Source organism: Simochromis diagramma, unplaced genomic scaffold, assembly GCF_900408965.1.
Source record: "Simochromis diagramma unplaced genomic scaffold, fSimDia1.1 OVJJ01000304.1, whole genome shotgun sequence".
Taxonomy (NCBI): Eukaryota; Metazoa; Chordata; class Actinopteri; order Cichliformes; family Cichlidae; genus Simochromis; species Simochromis diagramma.
The window spans coordinates 1,264,765-1,287,900 of NW_024387030.1; the positions used below are offsets into that span (position 1 = coordinate 1,264,765).

Below are 23,136 nucleotides of genomic sequence, written 5' to 3' on the forward strand. Positions count from 1 at the left end.
CTCAATCAGTCTCTGGACTAAAAATGTAAAATATACGCCAGAGTTGCCCTTTGGTATCATCGAGAGATGAAGAGAGCTGGAGGCCAAATTACCCATGACAAATCAAAGGTTGCAGGGAGCAATTTAAAGGGAACATAATATGAAAGAGCGCTACTCAAACCAGCGGTTCTTCTGTCAGTGCACGGGCTCAATTTGAAATGTCAGCTTCGGGGCTGCAAACGGCATGATGTACATGTCTAATCGAGGTTAAATCTCAATTTCTGATAACAGTGTCTCAGCACCCCTTGGCTGTAAAATATGAACTAATTTGATCACACTGGGGTCTACATTATATAAAAGTGCATTTCATTTAATGAAACACAATGGAGCCATTGGGCACCGTGCCAGACAAAGCTTCTCCAATAACTTCTTTGTAACAGAATTGCCCACACCTGGCACAGCAGCACTGACTGCCTCAGTTTTCACACTGCACATAATGAATGACTCACAGGGTGCAGGAGAAGGTGGCTCCTTTTTCCAGCTGGCGCAAACATGTAAAGGAAGTTTGTATTTTAAAAGCATTGCCATGGAAAGTAAAAGCACAATAGCTATTTGGGCAAATTAATCACATTATCGTTATTTGAGGTTGACTAATAGATAGGTTACTGTAAATCCTACAGTTTAAGCCCCAGTATCTTTCTAATCAGCTTTAGCATATTTGGAGTCTGCAGCATGTTCAGATGCATTTAACTGTGTGCCCATAAATATGGGGTAATTTGTGTATGCACTGAATGTTTAATGCACAAATCCCAGATTCATCATATTTTATTTACATTTATAGCATCCTCAGCTCACACACGCACACACACAAATGAATAGCTTAAGAAAATAAGCTAAACCGCCATCATTCCCGAGGGAAAACATTAGAGGTTTGCCTTTTCTGGCGTCACATCTTTCCCCGCCGTATCCCTCAAGGTAAACGTGTTTCCTTATATAGCAAAATGTGGCCGTGACAGTATTAAAATTACACATGGAGGTTATGCTCCTGATTCTGGTGGTAAGAACGGACTTGGCAGGGACACCGTTTTTTCTAAATGTTTTTTATGCCTGTTGGGAACATCTCTTTGGTTTTGTTGTCCGGTTAGAGCGTTAGCTCGTTTTTGTCGAGGTATGTTTCCGCCTATTGAAACCTGAAGATCAACAAATTATATATTTTTTATGAACTCCTGTGTGAGTCTCTGTGTCATTTTCTTCCATTCTGAGATGATTACACTTAGCTAGATTAGGAATGCTGACACCATGAGTGAAGTGAGTAGGTGGATCGTCTGCTCGGTGAAAACAAAAATAAAACTTGTAAAGTTATTTTCCATCTTTCCCGTTAGACAATTTGCAAGATGGAGGTTATGCAGATCTTTTCACAGTTTGACACTATTTATGTTTTAATTAAATCAACAATGGTAGGACTAATCAATGCTAAGTTTAGCAAACATCAATACACACTAATCACATTTTCTCAGGTCAAGTTAGTTTCATTCAGTAAAACATCTTTTTGCCTTCTTTGTTTAGTTCTGTTAACTTTTTCTGGCTTAAGGTTCATAATAAACTAACGAGTTTGCTTTCCGCCATTAAGATTATCAGCAGAAGAGGAAAGATTGATTTCAGCCACTTGCGGAAAAAAAAGCAAAAACATATGTTCATTGAAATGCATGAACTGATATCATTAGCTAACAAATGGCTGTGTGGGTGTGAGCAGATTGTACTTGCACGACATCTCCCTCGCTCTTTGGTTTAGTTAGCTCGTGGCACCTGTTAAGGTGGACCACCCTCCACCTTCCAGTACAGTTACGCCAACCTCATGTTATGTCATTCAGTCATTACAACAAGCAGAGTGGAGGGAGCTCTTTGAGGTTGTCTTTGTTATCATTCCAAGCCAAATATATCAGAAACTTTAGCAAACGGCCACACCGAAATTTAACTCCCTAATGACTCAAATTATTGACACTGATTTAGTTAATTAACCCTTTAAAGCCAAGTTAATCATATTTGATACATGAGCTTTTTGTGATTTTCTCAGACTTCTGTTTCATCAGTGTGATTTTCCCCCTTAAAAAACAGAAATAAATTACACATTAAATTTCTAACAAATAAATTGCAAGAAAACAACGACAAAACACCTGCTGTAGCAAATGTGATACAAATTTAAAGTCATATACGCACATTTACATAATTTATGCTGCAAAATTTAAAGAGTTAAAATTGCTCTAATTCATAATAAGAGCTAGATGTATTTATTAGAGCCATTTTGTTATATTTTGTAACTTATTTTATTATTTCATTTAGTTTAGTTAGTTATTGTTCCTGCTGCCTTGGAGCAAATGTGACCACATAGTTTTCCTTGGAGTAATAAAGTATTCTGATTCTAATAGCTGGTTTTGATTTTAAGCTAAAACACTGTATATGTGCCCTAAAACCAGTGACCACAACAGTGACCACAACAAGGTCACAGACCACACCTTTATATTAAAGTCTGGACGTTACAGCTAAATTTAAAAATGTTGGATAGAAGTGTAAACCTGGGAGGAGGCAAAGGATTATTCCAGGAAAATCCAAGTAGCTGACCTGCAAGGTGAAAACAATATCAGCCTCAGTGCTGCAGTTGGCAGTATATTCAAAAGGACAAACTATTAAGCAAGTAATGGAAGCAAGTTATTCGTGTAGAAAAAGTATTGGCTGAAATGTCTTTCAGACATTTTTGGTGTTGTTGTTTTTTTTTTCTTAAATTAAAAATTGGGTTAAAATGAGGTGAAATGTATGGAAGCCCGTTTCCACCACTTAGGGACAAAAAAAGGATCCATAACTGGAAATTTTGACTTATTAACTCGAAATTTTGAGAAAAGTAACTCGAGATTTTGAGTTAGCGCTGCCAATCAGTGAATGACCTCATTTCCTTGTTACCCAGAAGCTGAAGCCCTCAGCTACAAATGCTACAGCTAAGCTACCGGTATTACATCCAGTCATGAATGCACAGATTGCTGAGTATTTTCAGCGTGGCTTCAAAAATGATGAAATCCTTGTGTTATTAGCTGAATCACATGGCGTTACTATAAGCCAATGTACTTGCGAAAGAGTCAGTTTGTTGCGATACGGTTTTGAGTGCGCGTTACTCTGCGCCATATGCTTCCGGGTAACAAGAAAGTGACCTCATTCATGTAGATTACTGATTGGCAGAGCTAACTCGAAATTTCGAGTCATTAACTCAAAATTTTGAGTTACTTTTCCCAAAATTACGAGTTAATAGCTCGAAATTTCAAGAAAATAAATTGAAATTTTGAGTTGTTTTTGTTTTTTTTGCTTTTTTAGTGGCGGAAACGGGCTTCCATAGAAATGAGACAAAGCTTCAACCTTCAACAAGTCTCTGAATCTCAGCCCTCAGAGCCATCCTTCAAGGTAGGATCAAAAGATTCTGAGAACTGAGCTCCATAAAATTTTAAAAGCTTGCCTGTTTTAAATTTGACTGATTTCACATTCAAGGTCATCTTCTCGGGTATGTCCTGGCAGTTTCCAGCATGAGTGCTATTTCAACATCTCTCAGTGTAAGTCCAATTTGGGCCCTTTGCAGTCTGAACAGTGTGAACATGAACTTGGGAATTTCATTTGGAAGATCATCGACAGAGCTGAAGAGTGCATAGTTTCAGATTCTAAAGGCAGAGCGTCAGGTGAGGAGCAAGACTGACGGCATGCACCCTGAATTCAAGTCCCCGGATTGAGACATCAACATGGGGTTTAGCTGTAATGTCCTGAGGTCTCAGGAAGACCAGGGAGTGAGTCCTTTTTGCCCACATGAGCACAATCCTTGCTCTCCACCTGGACATGTCACTATGATATTTGTTCACTGAAAATCAAGTTGAAGGATTACACACCAACTGGAACGGTACAGGTGTGAGGGGGCACAATGGGAATAGCACTCACTGAGAGATCTAAACATAAAAGCTGAGGTGCACAAGAAGATGTTGTTGGAGGGGGGATCACCCAAAAATTCAAATCAGATAAACGTTTTGATTTTCATTGACCTGTTCTCAGAACTTTTTGATCACACCTTGTATCGTAGATTGATGGGTGTTAAATAGGCACAATTGTTTGCAGCATTTTAACTGCCTAAACTAAATGTCTTGCACACGCGAACTGCACATACACACCTGCACACTCACTCACTGTTTTGTTTCAGAGGATCCTTAACCCCTCACCCCCCTGCCCGCCCATTGGTTTGATCACAAACCAATGGCTTTTCACCCATTTTACAGTCACCATTTCTGTTCATCTTTCTCATTGTTTTTTTTTCCCATTTCTGTTTCCTTGTTGCCTCTGTTCACGTGTTTATTTTGTCCATTCGTAAAAAGAAGCCATTATTTCTCCCCCCCAGGCAAGAGACGACGATGGCCTCGGTGGGAAATTACCCCTGCACAGCTTTGCTCAGGACACGCCCAGGCTTGTCTTCAAGACAAACAGCGATGTGCTTGTAAGGACCATACCCATTTAATGCCAGACAAGAGTTAAGCTTAATGGCTTCTGCACAAATATGTTTTGATGTTGTTCTTTGTTTAAAAATATGTAATTTTCAAGTCATGTCTGAAATGTGCCTGGGCTGGTTTGTGTTTGAGAATTACTGTAAAAGTAAAGCAGGCTCTTCCTCAAACCTCTCCAAACAAGATGCTGCACAAGTTGCTTCACTTAAACGTTTCCATTTGTTATGTTCTGAACCTTTTTCATGCTTTATCATTTATTTTGCCCATTTTCATTTATCATGTAGTGAGCTGTGTCAGTCTTTTTAGGAGCTATCAGACACATGCAGTCTCACAGTTAAAGCAGGTGTATAATATTGCAATAATAGCAGTGAAGCTAAGTTGGCTTTACTGAATAATATTTATTGGAAATGTTGATATACCTGTACATTTTACTAGTACATGCCCATATCCTGCTCTGCCATAAAAGTGCCATTTCAGTCCATTGTTAGGTAATTGCCAGGCAATGTGATGGTGCCAAATATATCTTATGCACTCACCAGACACTTTGTTGGATTTAATTCTTCATGTCATAGAGGAAGGATCATGGTCAGCAAGAACACTTAAGTTAGCTGTGACATTTAAACAATGCACAGCTAATGCTATAGACACTCATGAGACCAGGCAACAGTTTTCCAGTCTTTTGTTGTGCCGTTGTGTTGAACCCATATGAATTGTAACTTCAGTTTCCTATTCTTGCATTCAGAAATGCTATTCCTCATCCTTACCTAGATGGTAAACAGTGTTTTTTTGAGTTACTATCACTTTCTTATCAGTTCAGGGCAACCATTCTTCCCTGACCTGGCTGGATCAGGTGACCCTGAATCCTCCCTTAGTTATGCTGCAGTAGTAGTTATGCTTCCCATGATGCACTGAGTGTTTCTTATTCACTCACAATCTGTTTATACACCTCTCTGCATTTAAACATGACTTGTTATCAATGTTCCCTCTAATTTTTCATGTGTCTGAGCGAACACACAAACTCCCTGAGAGGCCCCTTGGACCACTGTGAGCAACAGCAGACGTGTGCACTGTGGTCACGCCAGCATCGAATCCATCCACGGTTTATTAAAATAAACAAATTACAGCATTTACATTTATGTTGGACTACTTTTAATTAACTGCTTTAGCCCCACTTACAATGAAAATTTAAAAAAATCTTGCTCATGACCTGTGTAGTATTTTAACACTATTGGAAGTTAAAATAAGAGAGTCCTGTAACTCTCTCTCTCTCTGCAAAATACAGTATATAATGACCAATGTTGGGCAATTAATTCTTCAAAAAAAGTATGTTATGCAAAGTAGTTATGCAAACAACAAAGTTTTTTGCAGCTATTTACGTAAAAATGCAGCCAATGCGTTTTTTTAAATAAACATTTCAAACTATTCACAGAACAATCAGCTGTTCTGCATCAAATCTGATGCCACTCCAAAAAATAATTTCTGTCCACTATGAGATAAAGGAGAACAACAGCCTGATACCTGCAGGCCTGACAACAGGAGATGTACCACCGCTGTAACACCTGTAACATTCAGCAGATATCTCATTGTTCTGACACACACAACAAAACTACTGACTACACTACACACTAACTACACAAGATTTGCGCTAAAAGTCTCAAATCTCTCATATCTCAAAACACCTCCGTCACTCCTAAAACTTCCTCCCTTCCTAAACAACTAAATGCGATGTTACCATATCATTTTTAATTGGTCGACATGGTACATTTTTCCACCAATAGGAAAGGGTGGGGTTTTTTGGTTTTGTTTTTGCTCACAGGCTTTCGAGTGTTTTCCTTATAAAATGCCGCTTTTACCGTTCCTTCCCACAGTAAATATAAACAACGACAGTATTCAGGAAGAAAACCAAACATTGCATATATTTTTATCATAACTCTGGTTTTACGTGGCCTATCAACACAATTTAAAAACTGGTATAAAGTCCACACTTTTTCTGTCAATTGTTCCGTCTGTCCTTCATTACCGTGGCTTCACTCCACATCAGCCACGCCGCTTTGCTTGCTAAAACACCGGTGTCGGCACATAAGGACGCTGTCATAGCCTGTCAACGACATTGATTAGCTGCGTGTATACGAATGTGAATCACATCATTGGCTGGACTATGGGATAAGGTGGCATCGTTCTAATCCCATACGGAAGCAGCCAGTCACTTACTGACTAACACTGCAAAACAGAATTGTTAAAGTATTAATTTTAATTTCAATTCAGGTTAGATTTTTTTTTTTTTTGTGCGCAACGCAGATTTTCTGTGCACAGAGACCGTGCCAGCAGTGCGCAATTGCGCACGCGCGCAGCTTAGAGGGAACATTGCTTGTTATTAGTCTTTGTCCCTCTTCAGCAGTGCATTTTTTGTCCCCTCTTCCTCCCTTCACCTCCCAACCACAACAGCTGGCTGCCCCTTCCTGAGCCTGTATCTGCCGGAGGTTTCTTCCTGTTAAAAGGGAGTTTTTCCTTCCCACTGTCACCAAGTGCTTGCTCAAAGGGCATCATTTGATTGTTAGAGTTTGCTTTCTGTTATTGTAGGGTCTTTACCTTACAATACAAAGCGCCTTGAGACGACTACTGTTGTGATTTGGCGAAATAGCAGTAAAATTGAATTGAACTGATGTCTGACATCAACTTTGTTGATGATGCCCATACAATATATTTTTCTCTTTTTCGGACCATTCTCTGTAAACCCAAGAGATTGTTGCGCGGGAAAATCATAGTAGATCAGCTGTTTCTGAAATACACAAGTGTACCTAACAAAGTGGCTGGTGAGCATATGTTGCAATATTCAAGTTTTGTGGATATAAATGAGATGCTATTATCAAAAAAAAAAAAGTAAACAAAAACTGTATGTTGTCTTCTAAAATCTTCTAAAAAATTCTGCTAAATATAAATAAAAAATATTTGTAAACTTAGTGGGGCTTTCAGATTTATCACAGCTTCTGTCACAGCTTCTATATATATCTATATGTCTGTTGATAACAGTAATGTTATGTTTCTAGGCAGCTAGAGTGTACCGAGTTTGAACCTATGTGTAGAACACTGGGAGCTCCAGCTTCTTCCACAATTGAAAAGTGTGTTAGGTTAATGCCCAAGACATTGTTGCGAAGGAGATTCTTTAATCTCGAGAATTTCACGTGTTTGTAATGCGAAACAGGTGTACTCATTCATAATATTTTATTGGACAATCTTCCAGTCTCCCATTCCAGACACGTGGAATCATTTTTTAACTTTTGTATGTTCAGGTTTTGTTTCCTAACGAATTTATTTTATGTTGACCAACTAAAGGCTATAACATTTACTTTAATACAACATGCTTTTGCCTACACGACATCAGCTACTCAGTACCAAAGTCTTTGCATAGTTTATAATCAACTAGAACCAAAGGATCCAGTTACATCAGAGCAAAGTGTCCATCTGCAAGATTCAGTCTAGCACTGATCATACAGGACTTGGTCTTCAAGACACCAAATTTTCTCTTTAAACTCTTGTTTTATAGAAGCGCCAACTGTTTATGTATCCACCAGATACAATGCTGTCTGACAGACTGTCTGGAAAATGCAATATTAAATATTACTGCATCTCCGCTCTCCCTCTCTGTGACAGCTGGCTGTTCCCTCCACCCCTCAGTCATTCAAAACAACCATAAGAACTTCTGACTTCAGACATGGCCAGATGTGACACATTATACAAACTACCTCTGAAATTGGCTTTTTGATAGGCTGATCAGCACTACTTGTGCTCGCTTACCTAACGAAGAAGCTATCCTGAGTAGCTTGTTAGTTAGGCTTGAAAATGGAGGTAACAGGCAAAATAAAAGTAACTTCTCCTCACTGAGAAGCAGTCTGATGCCAGTTCTTCAGATTAGGAAGATGTTGAGTGTTTAGCTGTTAGATTTCGAGATATATGCAGGGTCACCTTAAATATTTCCACTGATTGGCATTCAGTGGCTACACTACATATGACTGGTGTATAAGTGTGTAATTTTCTCATGACTGAGAGGCATTCACGCACTCACCATGTCGCTTACTTGGATCTCACTGTCCATAGCTGACAAGGGAAGGACTTTGAAGACATGTTTGACAAAAAAGGAGATGAATGAATCTGTGCTTGTCCAGATCCAAATGAATTTATGTATTTAAGGGTGTGGAAATGTATCTTCTGTCGGTAAACGCCTCAAAGTTAAACCTTTCCCCTGAAGAGACTCTAGTGAACTGTTCACCAACAGCTTTTCCTCCAGTTTGTTGTCTCAGTTTGCTATGTGCAGGCTCTAGCCTCAAATTCATCGCACAGATATCACAGCAGTATTGATTTTTCCCAAACCCTGCAAAAAAAAAAAAAAAAAAATGAAGCATATAACTGTGCTTTCTATGGAAAAGCACCGAGTAGATATCTCATCTCATAGATCTCCCGTCTGCTGCATTGACATTCAAACACAATCCGCCAGGTCTGCCTCGTCTCTCTTGCAGCTGAAGTTATTTTACTCGCCGTGCGTGCGTGAGCGTGTGCTGTGAAATATAGCACAATTGAGCTTCACCTGGCCAAGTGAGAATGGCCTTTGTGTGTCACATCTATAATGACTGATGGGATGGCTGGCTGTGAAAAGAGCCACCTCACAGTGAGTGTGGTTCTCCTGTGTCTTGGCTTTTAGCTGCAGTTTAAAACTTTTCATCCATTCAGGTTTTGATGGAGAAGTCAGGTACACTATGTAGTCAGTATAAAACACTGGGAGAGGATCTGTACCAGATATGTTCCCTCTTTTGTAAGCCAAGTAATTATAACCATTGCAACAATGAATGAGGCAACTGGAAACTGATAGTTTGGTTAATCATAGTAATAAGTCCACATGTTGCAGATGGTCTTTAAAGCCTTGCCAAAGTTTAATTTTCTTGTGTAAACATCAGTGTAAGCTTTACACTGTTTTCTTCTTCCAGTGGACCAGGTGCTTTAAGATGGCAGTCTGTTGCAACATGATCTAGTTTTTGGACTAAATCCACAGTACAGCCAGCTCAGTGTTTCTGTCCGCCTCTTCTCAGAATCTCTGATGAACCCAAGCCGTCACGGGTGGATACTTTGCTGCAGATTGTTTGGAGTGTAAAATAACAAAAAAAACCAAGCCTTGCTTCAAGCACCTGGTTCATTTTCATGTGTTTAATCTTTGTGTTTTGCACTTTGTGATTGTGGAAGCAATGTGAGAAGTGTCAAAAGAATCGCATATCGACCTTAACAGGGCGGGATACCCAAGCCTGTCCCTTGATGCACTTTTCTTGCTTAAACCTCCTCATTTTCAGCGAACCTCTTCATCATACATATAAAACCACTTCAGGCACCACAACCTCTTATGAAACCTTACAATCTCTGCACCATCGAAACTCTCCAGCCTCTTAACCCGCTGCCACCTCCTCCTTCGCCTTCCTCTTCATCTCCTAAATCCTACGTATCCTTAGAAATCTGAAGCCTCTGCCTTATATGGAGAATCCAAACTGCCAAAATCAATAATAATTTTTTAAAGGCCTGGCAAAATGAAGAATTTCATAAATTATCTTTAGAAAATGTGACATAAGTGGATATTTTTTATTTAATTTGCCTCTGTATGTGTTTTTCTTTGTATTTATTCCTTTCGTTTTAAATACATATTATACATATTTCTGTTTGAGGAAAGGAAAACAAAGTCAAAACAAAACCGAAACATATACAGCAATAGAAAAATGTTAAAGAGTAAATGTTAATAGAGATTAATAAGTAAATAAGTCAATAAATAACATGGTAAACTAAATGCGGAAGCAAGTAAATATGAGGATTCTTACGTTAAAGATGATAATTCAATTATAAATATGTCACAGTTTATAAATTTGTAGATTTCTACATTTATTTCTAATATTTTGGTGCATTGCATAATTGCAATATATTTCTATATTTTTAATATTTCAGCAGTTTTTGTCCTCCACAGAATTAACCTTTTTTATTGGGTCATTCTCTTTGAATGCAGCAAACTAAATGCTGTTTATTTATTGCTCTAACCTCTGAGAATGTCTCAAATCCCCTCACAAATCACCTCACCTTATATGTTCATTTTTTTTCTTATGCACTAAAACATGTCGCTGACTAATGTGGGAATTCCTAAAATTCCTAAAATTCCCTAGACTCGGGATTGGGTCAGAGAGTCAGAGGAGGGAGAACATGTCGACCACTGGGGTGCTTGTTTAGAAGCCGGATAATCGTTGTAATGCAAACGGTTAAACTACACCGCCGATGCTGGTTCGTTGGCCACGATGGAAATAAATGACCATAATTACATTCAACTGCAAACATCTGTGTGCAGGAGCCGGGAGAGAGCGAGAAAGAGAAAGCACAACTCCATTAGCGTAATGCGCAGTGAAATTTCACTCACGGTGCAGAAAGTCGTTAAGTGCTCTCCATCTGTCTTTCTGAGTCGAGGAAATTTTCAGCACATTTATTATTTAAAATATCCTGGGCATACCATTATCAAACTCAACTTGTGAGAGCACCTTTTTGACTTTTACTCAGTCATGGCTCATTGAATTAGTGAGGACTAAATGGGCAGTTAAAGCATGTAGAATTCAAGGGACTGACATCCGAGCGCTTCCAGCGCCGTGTAGTTCAGTCTCTGATCTGTTTTTGCTGCTCTCCGGCTGCTTCTCTCAAACTCGGTTCAGTTTTTAAGTTAGAGTGACACTCTCTAATGACTGTCAAATGCAGACTTTTGCCCTTTTCGTGAATGCCTCTGCTTCAACCAGTTCACCTCTGATGTAAAGCACATAATCGAGGCAAGCAACCTGATGTTTTACACATGTTGCAGTTGAAGGACAGCACACTGTGTTTTCTTTTTGAAATCCTGGCCAGTGCTTCAGTGCATCTGCCCAAAAGCCCATGTGAGTCCACTGTCTTTCAGCTGCTGCCAGACACTTTCCTGCCAAATAATCCAATGTTGCTATGCAGCTTGCAAAAGGAGTTTATCCACCTTCCGGTTGCATCCCTCGACTTATTAACATTCAGCAGGGGGGCTTAAGGGTCTGTGTGATGGATGGATGTCGTTGAAGGGTCTGACAACTGATTAATGCCTTAATTATCTCCAGCGAGGACCTGCCACTCCTCCCAGAGCTGACAGAGTGAGCTGTGTGTGGCCTGACGAGTAACTCCGTGTTCAGGGCTCGCCCACTGCTATCTGCTCTACCAGGGTCACATTCATTTTCCTCCCCTCAAAAAATCTGCACGTTTTGCACTAAAAAAGGTGTATAATGTTGATGAAACAGTGCAGCAGTGCGTTTTGGGATCTTTGCCATTGCGGTGACTAAGAAAGACAACTTTTCAATTGAGCCTCCACATGTTTGGATCCAGCCCAGGTTTGCATTCTGCATGCAGAAGCAATCTCTGAAGTCGAGTCCATTTTTTGAATGTAAAATGTTACTGTTGACTTACAAGGCTTTATGCAACCAATCCACCTACTATATCAAGGAACTATTAACCCCTTTATAGCCATGTTGCTATGTTACATCAGCTCTGCTTTAATAGGTAGAAATCTCAAGTAGAGCCATTTTGGCATCTGATGCTGCTTTGTGTGAGTAAGAAAGGAGTCAAGAGAAAAGAACAAAGAGGGGAAACAAACAATGCAACATAAAACACCTGACAGGAACTGGTGGCAGAAATCACAGATCAGTTAAATGCAGCTCTGGAGGTACAGCAGAAGGGTACAGGGAGAGAGGAGGATGCAAAGCTATGCAGTATATAAATATAAAAAAGGCATATGAATGCATGGGTCCCAAAAGAAATACACACTTTTCACGTGTAGCCGGCTTTACTTGATTAACTGATTTTAACTGCAATCTTACTAATATTGCAGTCACTTTAAGTAAATAGTTTTCAGCAAACAACTGTGGCTTTTAGCCAAAAACCTCAGAGCTTGACTGAGAAAAATAATGTTAGAAAATTTTGCACCAAGCTTCAGCCATCACCTGCAACCTATAAAGATATTTAAAGTAAAACATTTCACCACCCAAAGAACAGCACAAAATTCTGTTATTCACCCATTTACCCATTACACCAATATACAGTGGTCCTTCTACCGTTTAACCTGATTTGACTTGTTGACCCACAATTCAATACCAGTGTGAGGGAAATCGTCTTTTTGTGTTGTGCTTGAGGCGCTGGTCTTTATAGCCAACAGAAGGTGTAAATGGGCATTTCTTGTTAAGACAGAAGGTTAAAGGCAAAGTCACTTCAGCAGCTGAACGCCGTTATGCGAGCATAAGATAGAACACATAAATGTGTCGAAAGCAGAACTTCAATGTTAAATGTTTCCTTTTTTTCAGCAGATCTGTAAAAGTATTTACAATCAACATCAGCTTCCTTAAAAATAATCTTTCTCTAATGAGCTTCTCTACAGATGGTGTGGAGACTAAGCGTCTTCCCCACATTTTTTAGAGAATATTTTGTAGTGGATCATCAAAAACAGATCAGGAGTCCTTTGTATGCAGGCTGACAGGTGCTTATATATGTGTGTTCCTTTTTGCAGGTGTGTGACTGGTGCAAACATATTCGCCATACTAAGGAGTACCTGGACTTTGGTGCTGGTGAGCGGAGGCTGCAGTTCTGCAGTGCCAAATGCCTGAACCAATATAAGATGGACATTTTCTATAAAGAGACCCAGGCTGCCCTTCCTGGAGCACTGTGTAACCCAGGACACGGAGCTGGAGGGGAGGGTAAGCCGGAGTGCAGTCCAGGAGTGCAGCTGCTCACTCCTGAATCCTGGGGAACGACGCTAACAGACCTTCGACGTAAAGCTCCCTCACCTGGAGGGCCTTCCGCCACCTCAGTTTTGGCCCCTTCCACATCTTCTGCTGCCTCACCCTCAGACACTGCAGCTGTCTGCTCCCCATCCTCCTCCTCTTCAGTCAAAATCCCCACACCCAGACCCCATGAGAGCCCCTCACTTCCCCCACCACCTGTTCCTGCTCTTCACCCACCAGTCGGGGTCCCCTCTGGCAGCCCTCCCATGGTGATGACACCCCGGGGACCCATGCCCCTGCCTCTGTTCATGGAGCATCAAATGATGCAGCACATCCGCCCCCCATTTCTTCGCACCTCTGCCCACCCAGGAGGACCCAACAGCCCGCTGTCAAACCCAATCATTCCTGGTATTGGTCCACCACCACCTCCTAGGACCCTTGGTCCTGCATCAAGCCCCATGCACAGGCCTCTGCTATCTCCACATGTCCACCCTTCATCCAATCCCAACCCTGGCATGATGCCCCCACACCCTGGAATCCCCATGCCGGGCCTACCGCCTTTCCCCCCAGTCAACATGATGCCCAATGGACACATCCCCCTGCCCCCAATGATGAACTTTGGCATGCCGTCCTTGGCTCCATTGGTACCTCCCCCAACTCTCTTGGTCCCTTATCCTGTCATTGTACCCCTCCCAGTCCCAATTCCTATTCCAATCCCTATCCCCTTCAACCCCAAATCCTCCAGGGACCGACCTGAGAGTACTGGCTCTGTCCGAAGTGCTCCAGAGTCCTCAGAAGCTTCAGCTTCTAGGCCCCACTCTCCAGGCTCCTCTGGAGGTGATAGAGGGAGCCAGAAGATAGAGCCAGCTGGAGGGCGTGTCTCTCCTGTGCGGTCAGAGAGAGGAAGGACAGTGGAATTGACCGTGAAGGCAGAGGACAACTCAGGCAACCTTTGTCTCAGCAGTGGCCCTGGATTGATGGATGGGGTTATTGATCTAACAGTGGGCCAAAGATCATGCCAGCAGCAGGTAATTCACAGGATTCTACCTGGTGTCCAGGTCAAAGTAGAGCCAGAGGCAGATTCAAGATCTCCACCAGCTGCTGAGCTGGGCAGGGAAGGGAAGAGCCATCGTGATGAAGGGGAAGGGGCTCTGCTCTCACAGGAACTCCTCAGTGCTGCGGAGCCAGAAGGGGCCACACACCCTAACACACTGGAATCATCAGCCCTACCTTCCAGTGCTCCCAGCAAAGCTTCAGTGAGCCAGAAGAGTCCCCACTATTCTAACCGTACAACACCACCCTCACCAAGTACAGTACGGACCCAGCCCCCATCTTTACCCCAGCACCAGACTAGCCCTGCTGCCCCATGTAATGTGATAGTCAATGGTACAGGATGGCATCCACTTCTCACGCCTGCGTTCGAATCTGACCGAAGGGGAGAGGCAGGAGAAGGAGAGGCAGAGAAGCACCCAGCTAACGGTGAGCTTGAGCGTGAGGCGCTGAAAGAGAACAATTGTTCCGTAGGTGAATGGGAGCCAGGGAAGCGGGTCTCAGCACAAGATGAGATGGGTAACACGGTGGAGGGTAAGCCAGATCCTGACTCCAACTTGGAGGAGGGTGAGCATGCCTACGCCCTACCGCTGCTGTCGACCGGAGGCTGTGTTGTCATACAGCCTGTGCCAAAGCCCGCCGCCGACAAGACAGCCATCCTCTCCTGCTCCATCAGCGCACCGCTATCAGCCGCTGGGAGTCCTGAGCTCGAGCCGCCGCTGAAGAGGAGGTGTCTGCGAATTCGCAATCAAAACAAATGAGGTGAGTGTTTTCCCACAACCGACTTGAAATATAAATTCAAACATATTTATTCAGTGACATTTCATAATTCACAGTCGGGGGTTTATCAAATTAAGAGTTGGTTTTAAAAGTCTCTTACTCCCCAGGGTGCGTCTTTAAACTATTCAAAATGACTCCCTTCAGTTAAAAATTTTCTTTAACAAGCTGTTTCATATTTATAATCTTCACATCTGGAAATCTCTGGCAACCGGATTATTTTGTATTTTGTCATTTTGAAAAGACATAATACGGTTGATCACTTAATCAGAATTTCAACAATGTGATGCTTGATTCAAGGGCAGACTCGGTGTGCCCTCGTGCAGTCACAGTGGAAGGGGTCAAACAAGCATTAGTTGAATTATTACCTCCAAAATAATGCCAGAGTGCAGGTTCCCTGGCATTAAATCCACTGTGACAGACGGACTGCAGGTGATGTATGAGATTGTCACCCGGAGGGGCACTCGCAGGGACTGGCACTGAAAAGACTCTAAAAGGGTTAGTGAAGCAGGAGGGAACCTGACACAAAGCCCATTTGTGAAAAGATGAAATGAACCAGCACACCTACAAGGTGGTGTTAATACAAGCAGGCTGTGCACAAGGAGGGCCTTGTCCTCTTAATATACAGCCAAACCATTCTGAAATAAAACCTTAAGACTCAGCAACATCACATAAACAAATACATTTATCCTAGATGTTAGGAGCATTTGGAGTCATGTGATTAGCCAACACTCATTTACCAAACACACATTTCCACATGAGCTTGCGCCCTGATGTCATTTTACAAGAGGAATACCCGTCTTTGCTTTACTGTGACTGGCAGTATATGAGCTTCGGAGTTTGAATGAGGAGCCTTTTATGCCATTAATGCCAAATTTAATGATGCAATCCTCGAGTTATTAATTAAATGAAATTGTATTCAAGAGCAATTGAAGACCAATTCAGGTTGTGGTAACATGAGGCGAGTGCTCTGAATAAGATTAATTGGTAACGACAAAAGATGGAAATCAAGCCCCCTGCACACTCAGCGCTGCTAAACGCCAACCAGCAGCTGAAATAAACAGAAGTGATGCGCTGCAATCTGCAAGTACTGATACAGTAGCAAAAATATGGAGGACCAACAGTGCCTCCCTCGCTTGCTTTCTGGTAAATGGTTGCGCAAAATAATAACCAACAAAAAAATCATTTAAGTTCTGAAGAAAAAATGCAATCAGGTAAATCCATTATGCCTACATTTATTTTAATACTCCTTTTTTTTGTTTTTAAAAAGAATAACAAAGTACCACAAAATCTATTTATTTTACTCAATATTTATTTTCCCATTTGGTTTATTATTTATATTACTTTGATTTTGATTGTTTTGTCCGTTTAATTTATTGATTCTTTTTTGGGGGAATTTAATTTCACATTTTTAAAGTTCCATATTTATTTCTGCATTATTTTCCCTCAGAATTTATTCTCCTCTTGTTTCTCCCAACCTAAATAAATGACTCCGTAATTACACAGAGAAATTCCAGCAAATAAAAAATAGAAGCTAATTAAATTATAAACATTAATTCATATATTTCTCGAATTAATTTATGCCTACAATAGTTTTTTTTTATATTATTTTAGTGCACCTGATTGCATATTATTTTTAATAAAGTCATGTATTTATTTTTTATATATATTTATTATTTATCTAGGGGGTTTTGGTCCTCCATAGTGTGCAAAATGTGGAATACCATATCTCACCTTGCCTGCAACATCACAAGGCATTCATTATGAAATATCTAACACATTATGTAAAATTTATTCCAACATGAGATGCAGAAGCTGAATGTTTTATTCTTTATTTGCCCAAAAGTGTCCTCAAGCTGATTCTGATTGCTGGGAGAATAAACCACAAATTAGGAAGTGCTGTTAAAAATCTGCATGTTCCTTAATTTGGCCCTCAGTGGTTTTAACACCAAAACTGTCTTTGCTCTGAGCATCCTCCACTCTCCCACTTACCTTCAAATTAAAATACCTTGAATTCATGCATCAGCTTTGCCCGAAAACAGCTCTGACTCCGTCTAATTCTCCTCCCACTCTGCTTCACAGATGGATGCTCTGAGGACCGCAGTGCCATCAACGACACTCACTTGTCCACCCCCCACCTCCAAATCACACACACACACACACACACACACACTGTCCTCATCCTTACCCATCGTCCAGTCTACCAGCACCACAAATCGCCTTTGATGACCGATGAGTCCAAACAAACATGATGATGTGTATCATAGCCAAGTGGACTACTGTTGTCTGTGCGACAGACACTCTGATGGCCACCAGGACTGTTTGATCCCTGAACTGAAGACAGTATATTCCTGCAACAGGAGGAATTTACCCCACTGCTCCTCTCCTCATTTAGAGACTCTCAGCCACACTGCCCCTTTAGACTTCAACCCACCCTCCCCTATCGAACAAGTACTCTCTGTATTGTCTTTTTACTATGGAACGCACTGTAGTGTCCGATATTCAAATCTGCTGCTTGAAAATTACTGAAGGAGCCCCTAAAACTGAAACGCTTCAATCCAACTTTGTGCCACACCACAGGTATAAAATCTCTGCTCCTGTAAGTCTTATTTTTATCACTTGTCACTGAGCTGTAGAGGCATTAAAAATCAACTTGGCATTTGCTTGTTCACCAGAAATGTTTGCACATAGATGCCACACCGGTTGCTTCAGTTCATGGAATGATGAGTCAAAGCAGGCGCCATATTGCTGAGGAGGAGCCAGACTTTTTAATGCACGTATGTCTATGGAAGCAGTAGATACACAATTAAATACCAGGATGATTTAATGAAATTTCAAACTGATTTTCAAGCTATTTGATTTGTCATTTCCCCAGATTTTCTGTTGATAGTTCTAAAATATCAGATATTAAGATTACAAATCTGCAGCTGCTTTTCTGTGATGTTCTGACTCTGAAATGTAAAAAACTGATGGGATTATATCATTTTCAAGAGTTTACTGTCACCTTGAAATATGAGCTGGAGACGAGTCATTTGGCTCAAGTGCTGCTGTTCGTGAATGCCTTTTATCTTTTGGGAAGGCACACACACACAAAAAGTCATTCTGATGCAGCTCTGAATGCTTCTGTAATGACAATTTATGCACACTGTAAGTCAGTTTAAAAGAGAGTTGCACAAAGCAGCACAAAAGTTTTCACGTTACACAGGAATGGCTAAGAACACATAGTGAGCTCCCCCGAGCATGATGGTGGCTGCAGAGATGCATCTCTCAAGCCCAGATTTGGTATCTGTGTGTTAATACACGTGCTTGTTCACAACCAGCAAAAATGTCCTTGCCAACCTTGTCACCAAGTTCTGGGTGAATCCAATGGGATTAAGAAATCTGGGAAATCTTTTTTTTTTTTTTTTTTTTTTTATGGATGGGGGCATAAAACCACCTTCACATATGTTGAGAAATATTCTGGAGATAACCTTCACCAGCAAGTAAGTGTGTGGGTGGAATCGTGCATCTCTGCCATTTTCCGTTGGCATCTGTCTGTTTGCTCTCCACTGAATTCAGTTTTAGTGTTACACAAGGATAAGATGGAGCTGTCGTGATAATCATTCCTATTATTGACATTTTCTCTACCCTCTGGAATGCTGCCCGTGTGCTTAAACAGTAATCTTTGCTAGTAAGAGTAATAACAGAGAGCATTTAGAAGGCTTACTTGCACCACCAAAAGAACTGAGATGGCATGGCAATGTGGAAGCATCCTTCAGCCTGCAGTGGGTACTCGCTTCCGCAGGCTAGTACTTAATCTTTTCTATAATACATTACCAGTGATGTTTCTGTCATGGGTTAGTTTGAGACTGACTGCACTGAATTTTGAGGGGGGTGCAGGGGGAAGCCAGCTCTTTCATAAATTATTCTTGTGGGACTGAAGGGAAAACTGCTGAAGTAACACAACAGAAACATTTGAACAGTAAACACACAGAGGACAAATTCTTTATGGCAATATTTTGTCCACTAACTCTGCCAAGTTGGTTCTTTTTTTGCCAATTCTTTTTTGTTTTAAGAAAGTATTTTCAGCATTTGTAGATCCTACCGGGAAGTTTGAGTAAATGCAACACAACTATCACCCATCCAGTTTGATCTGATCCAGTTACACATCGGCTGTGAGCTGGGACGCCATCAGACAAAGCCAGCATTTAGTTTACACTCCTATGGAGGAGGTGCACTGTACCAGTGTGAGACAAGGTATTATCACATGCCAAAGGCCTCTGGTGTGTTGAAACAAAACATGTCACCTAGTTTTTAGTGGAAATGGGATTTTAAACTGAAGATTTGACTGGATAATTTATAGCTGCCAAAATAACAAGCACTTATTTTGAAAAAAGAAAAGAAAAGAAGACCCAAGAGAAAAGAAGTGGATGTCAAAAGCATCATTACTATTATACTCTTTTGGGTTTAAGACCTGTGATATGTCACAGTAAGCGTGACATAGAATCTGTCTTAAAATGACAAAGTGATCTTCAATTATCGTTTGTCTTGCACCCTGATTTTCTTTAAATTATTAGTATAAAAGTAAAAAATTGTTTTCTACACTGTAAAGACCAGACCGAGCTTTTCCTCACGCCCGTATTCACAAGCATACATACTCATGTGGCACAATGCACATAGTAAATTTAACTTTGTGTTTGTGTGTGTGGGGCAGGTGCAAGCAGAGAGCCCAGCTGAGATTACAGAGTGTTGACTCAGAATAAGCAGTGTGCAACTCTATCTGTCGCCTCTTAGTCAGGCATTTAGGCTTAGCTCGCCTCTTGCCAAGGCCCAGCTTTGGTGTCACTTTAAGCTTTTCCTCGTCTCTGCTTCAATTCTCTGCAAGCGGAGCCAGTCAAGATGGTCTTATGAAGCTTCTGTCTGCCTTTTGCTGTATTGCACTTAAAGAGACAGACTAAAATACGCATCTAGTGCTGTTATTTTTGGTGTGAGCTGCTGTAGTTTTGAATATAGTGATATAATGGAATTAAATCACATTGAGCTGCAGGAAATATAAAGGAATGCAGTTCCTGGATTGGCCACTTGAGGCTTTTTCCAAAAACAAAGAAGTTCAGTTAGCTTCCTTTGTCAAAATACATTAAAAAGAGCATACAACCATGTTTTACAGCCTGGCACAAAAACAGTTTTTGGAGTTTCCCCTTTCATAAGAACAACACTTGGATTAGGTGTTGGTGTCTTTTACAACATTTTTAATTATATTTTCAGACAATTAATATGCCATCTATCAGCCCACTCAAGAGGTTTGTGCTTTAATTTTGGTGAATGAATTATAATATTTTATTAGTCTGTTACTTAAAGCTCATTAGCAGGCATGTATGTGTGGTGCTTGCTAACCAAACTCACAAGTGTTAGCACCCTTTCATAGTCACTTTCATCCAGATATAGTCACTTATGGCTCCAGCATGGAAACCAATGTTGCGCAAATGGCCCAAACAGCCCAAGCACAAATGTAGAGTCTTAAAAATGGTCAGTGGGTGACGGCACGGTGGCTTAGTCCATCTTAAATACACAGTCTGTGAGTGACATTTGCATGTGTGTTTAAAGTGCTAAAACAGATTTGAAAAACTCAACAGTAATGCCCATTTCCAAAATCATGATCCATTTACTCTTCCTACAGAACTACACCCGTGACTGTGCAGAAGAAACCTTTCATTTTCCCATGACAAGAGCAGACATTATTTGGAAAATAGTACATTAAAGGTTTCTGAATTAAGTGGGCCCTGCTCTGCCGAGTTTTTCAAATCCTAACCCTAACCTGTTGCACACAAATATTTAAGAGACGTTTAGTTCCATTATACCGAAGAGACGAGAAGGCAAAAATCTTTACAGCCAATACACAAGATAGGAATGGAGTGAAAGCATGGCAGGCCACAGGGAAGATGTGCAAATGTGATTTTAGGGTGAATTATTCCTTTAAGTAGAGCTACTTCTTTCTGTAACACTTTCCCAAAAAATACAGTTTACATCAGAAGAATATAAATTGAAACTGATTTAATTTCTTCCCCAGAGAATAACTCTGTTTGTTTTACTGACCTTTCCCTGACCTTTCTTGTGGCGCCTTCAGGAAAATTTAACAAATTTATTCCTAGGATCGAAAATCCCAGATATCTTAACCAGTACTTTCATACTGATTTAAAATGTTGAGAGGGCTTGATTTGATGAGGAACTTACTGCAATCCGTTGTTATGTCTGTTTTCACTCCTGCTTACATAGAGACGCTTACATACAGAGACTACAGCAACATGCCCAATTGTGTCTGTTTCTAATCTGCACCATGCTGTGTTGGCGTCACAAGCAGTATACTATCTGTGCCTGAGACAGACACCGAACATGCGAAAGCCTGACTCTCGTGGGGAAAACCTGGACCACCGAGTCAGTCTTTGTGATGGCAACCCGACTCGTGACAAATATCCAGCATTCCTTTTTTGGCGATGGACTACAGGCCTGGTCAGCAGCCTTAATTATGCAATGACAACCAACTCCAAAACTGCTAAAAACAAGTGGTCCACAGGCAAAATAAAACATGATTCAACTTCATGTTACTTTTCAGAAACAACGGAGAAGTTGCCTTAACTCTTGCTTGTATAATCTCTCCAGTTAAGACAATGATGCTCGCTTGTAAAGAAGACTCTCCCTTCTTTGTACAAAATGAAATATACCAGAAACAACAACTTTGTTATCTTGCTAGTGTCAATGTATAGATGATCAGCTTTTTCTGTAGCTTGTATGGACCGTCACATTTTTGCTAAGAAGAGAACCCCCCCACCCCACCCCTTCCAGACTTTCTCGTTCCTAATCATCCAAACTGTTTTAACTCGTGGTGGACTGTCAATCTTTTTTGTGTACATTTTATAGTATTATTTATTGTTGACAAGTTTTGCATTTGCAAATAAAAAAGTAAAGGTGGTTTGACCTGAGCATTCGATTCCAATGTAAATGCTTGGTGAACAGTGACATGCTTTTTCTTTTCTTTTTTTTAATCATTAAAAAGGAGGACACAGTGATATGAGGAGGCCTTTTTATTATGTTGTAACATGTACATAACATGTGGCCAAAATTGCTTTTGGAAAATGGTCATTTTTTTGTGTTGTAACAGTATTTGTTTTATTCAGTGAATTGCCCATGAAGACAAATAAATAAGAGGCACACACAACTCTGTTTCACATGTGTTATATTTGTTCTTACACACATACAATGAACAAAAAAGTGACTGAATTAAAATGAGACAAATAAACAAATTACCAATAATGCTTATCATAAATTAAATAACAAAAACTGTGGCAAGAATTGACATTTCTAAAACAAATTAATAAAACGAATCCGGAAATTAACAATGAACACATTAAAAAGCTACAGAAATAATTAGAAGGATGTATAAATGAATGAAAAAATTAATTTACAAATAAATAAGGAAAGATGTAAATAAATTCATGCAAAGTCAAATGAATATTAATTCCTCCTGAGGTGTATGTGCAATGGTATAAAATAGTTAATCCCTACATTATTTTGAATAGCATTTTGGTGCATTCACAGGCATATACATTTATTGATTTTGGTAGTTTGTGTACTCTGTAGAACATTAACACTCAGAGAACTCACAACTGTGTTAATTCTTCATGACATGGATTCAACAAGGTGCTGAAAACTTGCACAGAGATTTTTGGTCCATGTCAGCTTGATAGCATCACACAGTTTTTGCAAATTTGCCAGCTGCACATCTTTGATAGTCATCGTGGACATTGTCCAAGTACAGTGAAGCCATTGCCATGTCCAATAAACCAGTTTGAGATTATTTAAGCTTTGTGACATGGTGTGATGTCCCGCTGGAAGCAGCCATCAGGAGATGGGTGCACTGTGGTCATAAAGGGATGAACATGGTCAGCAGCAATGCTCGTGTAAGCTGTGATATTTGAACGATGCGCAGTTGATACTAAGGGACCCCAAATCTGGCAATCACACCAACTTGAACCACTTAT

At 40.5% G+C, this 23,136-nt stretch overlaps 1 protein-coding gene across 5 annotated transcripts in view; it reads left to right on the forward strand.

The window, feature by feature from the left end:
- The window catches only part of sobpa (sine oculis binding protein homolog (Drosophila) a), a 59,656-nt gene extending 37,343 nt beyond the window's left edge, over positions 1-22,313 (forward strand). For 2 of the 5 annotated variants that reach the window (XM_040041803.1, XM_040041804.1), the window contains 3 exons: positions 4,400-4,495; positions 13,081-15,106; positions 17,204-22,313. In XM_040041803.1, the coding sequence (XP_039897737.1) occupies positions 4,400-4,495; positions 13,081-15,105 (2,121 nt within the window). In that variant the 3' untranslated portion in view covers position 15,106; positions 17,204-22,313. Of the gene's footprint in view, positions 1-3,339; positions 3,427-4,399; positions 4,496-13,080; positions 15,107-17,203 lie in introns of all 5 variants that reach the window. The other 3 variants (XM_040041805.1, XM_040041806.1, XM_040041802.1) reach the window with 2 other exon arrangements.
- Positions 22,314-23,136: the final 823 nt, after the last annotated feature.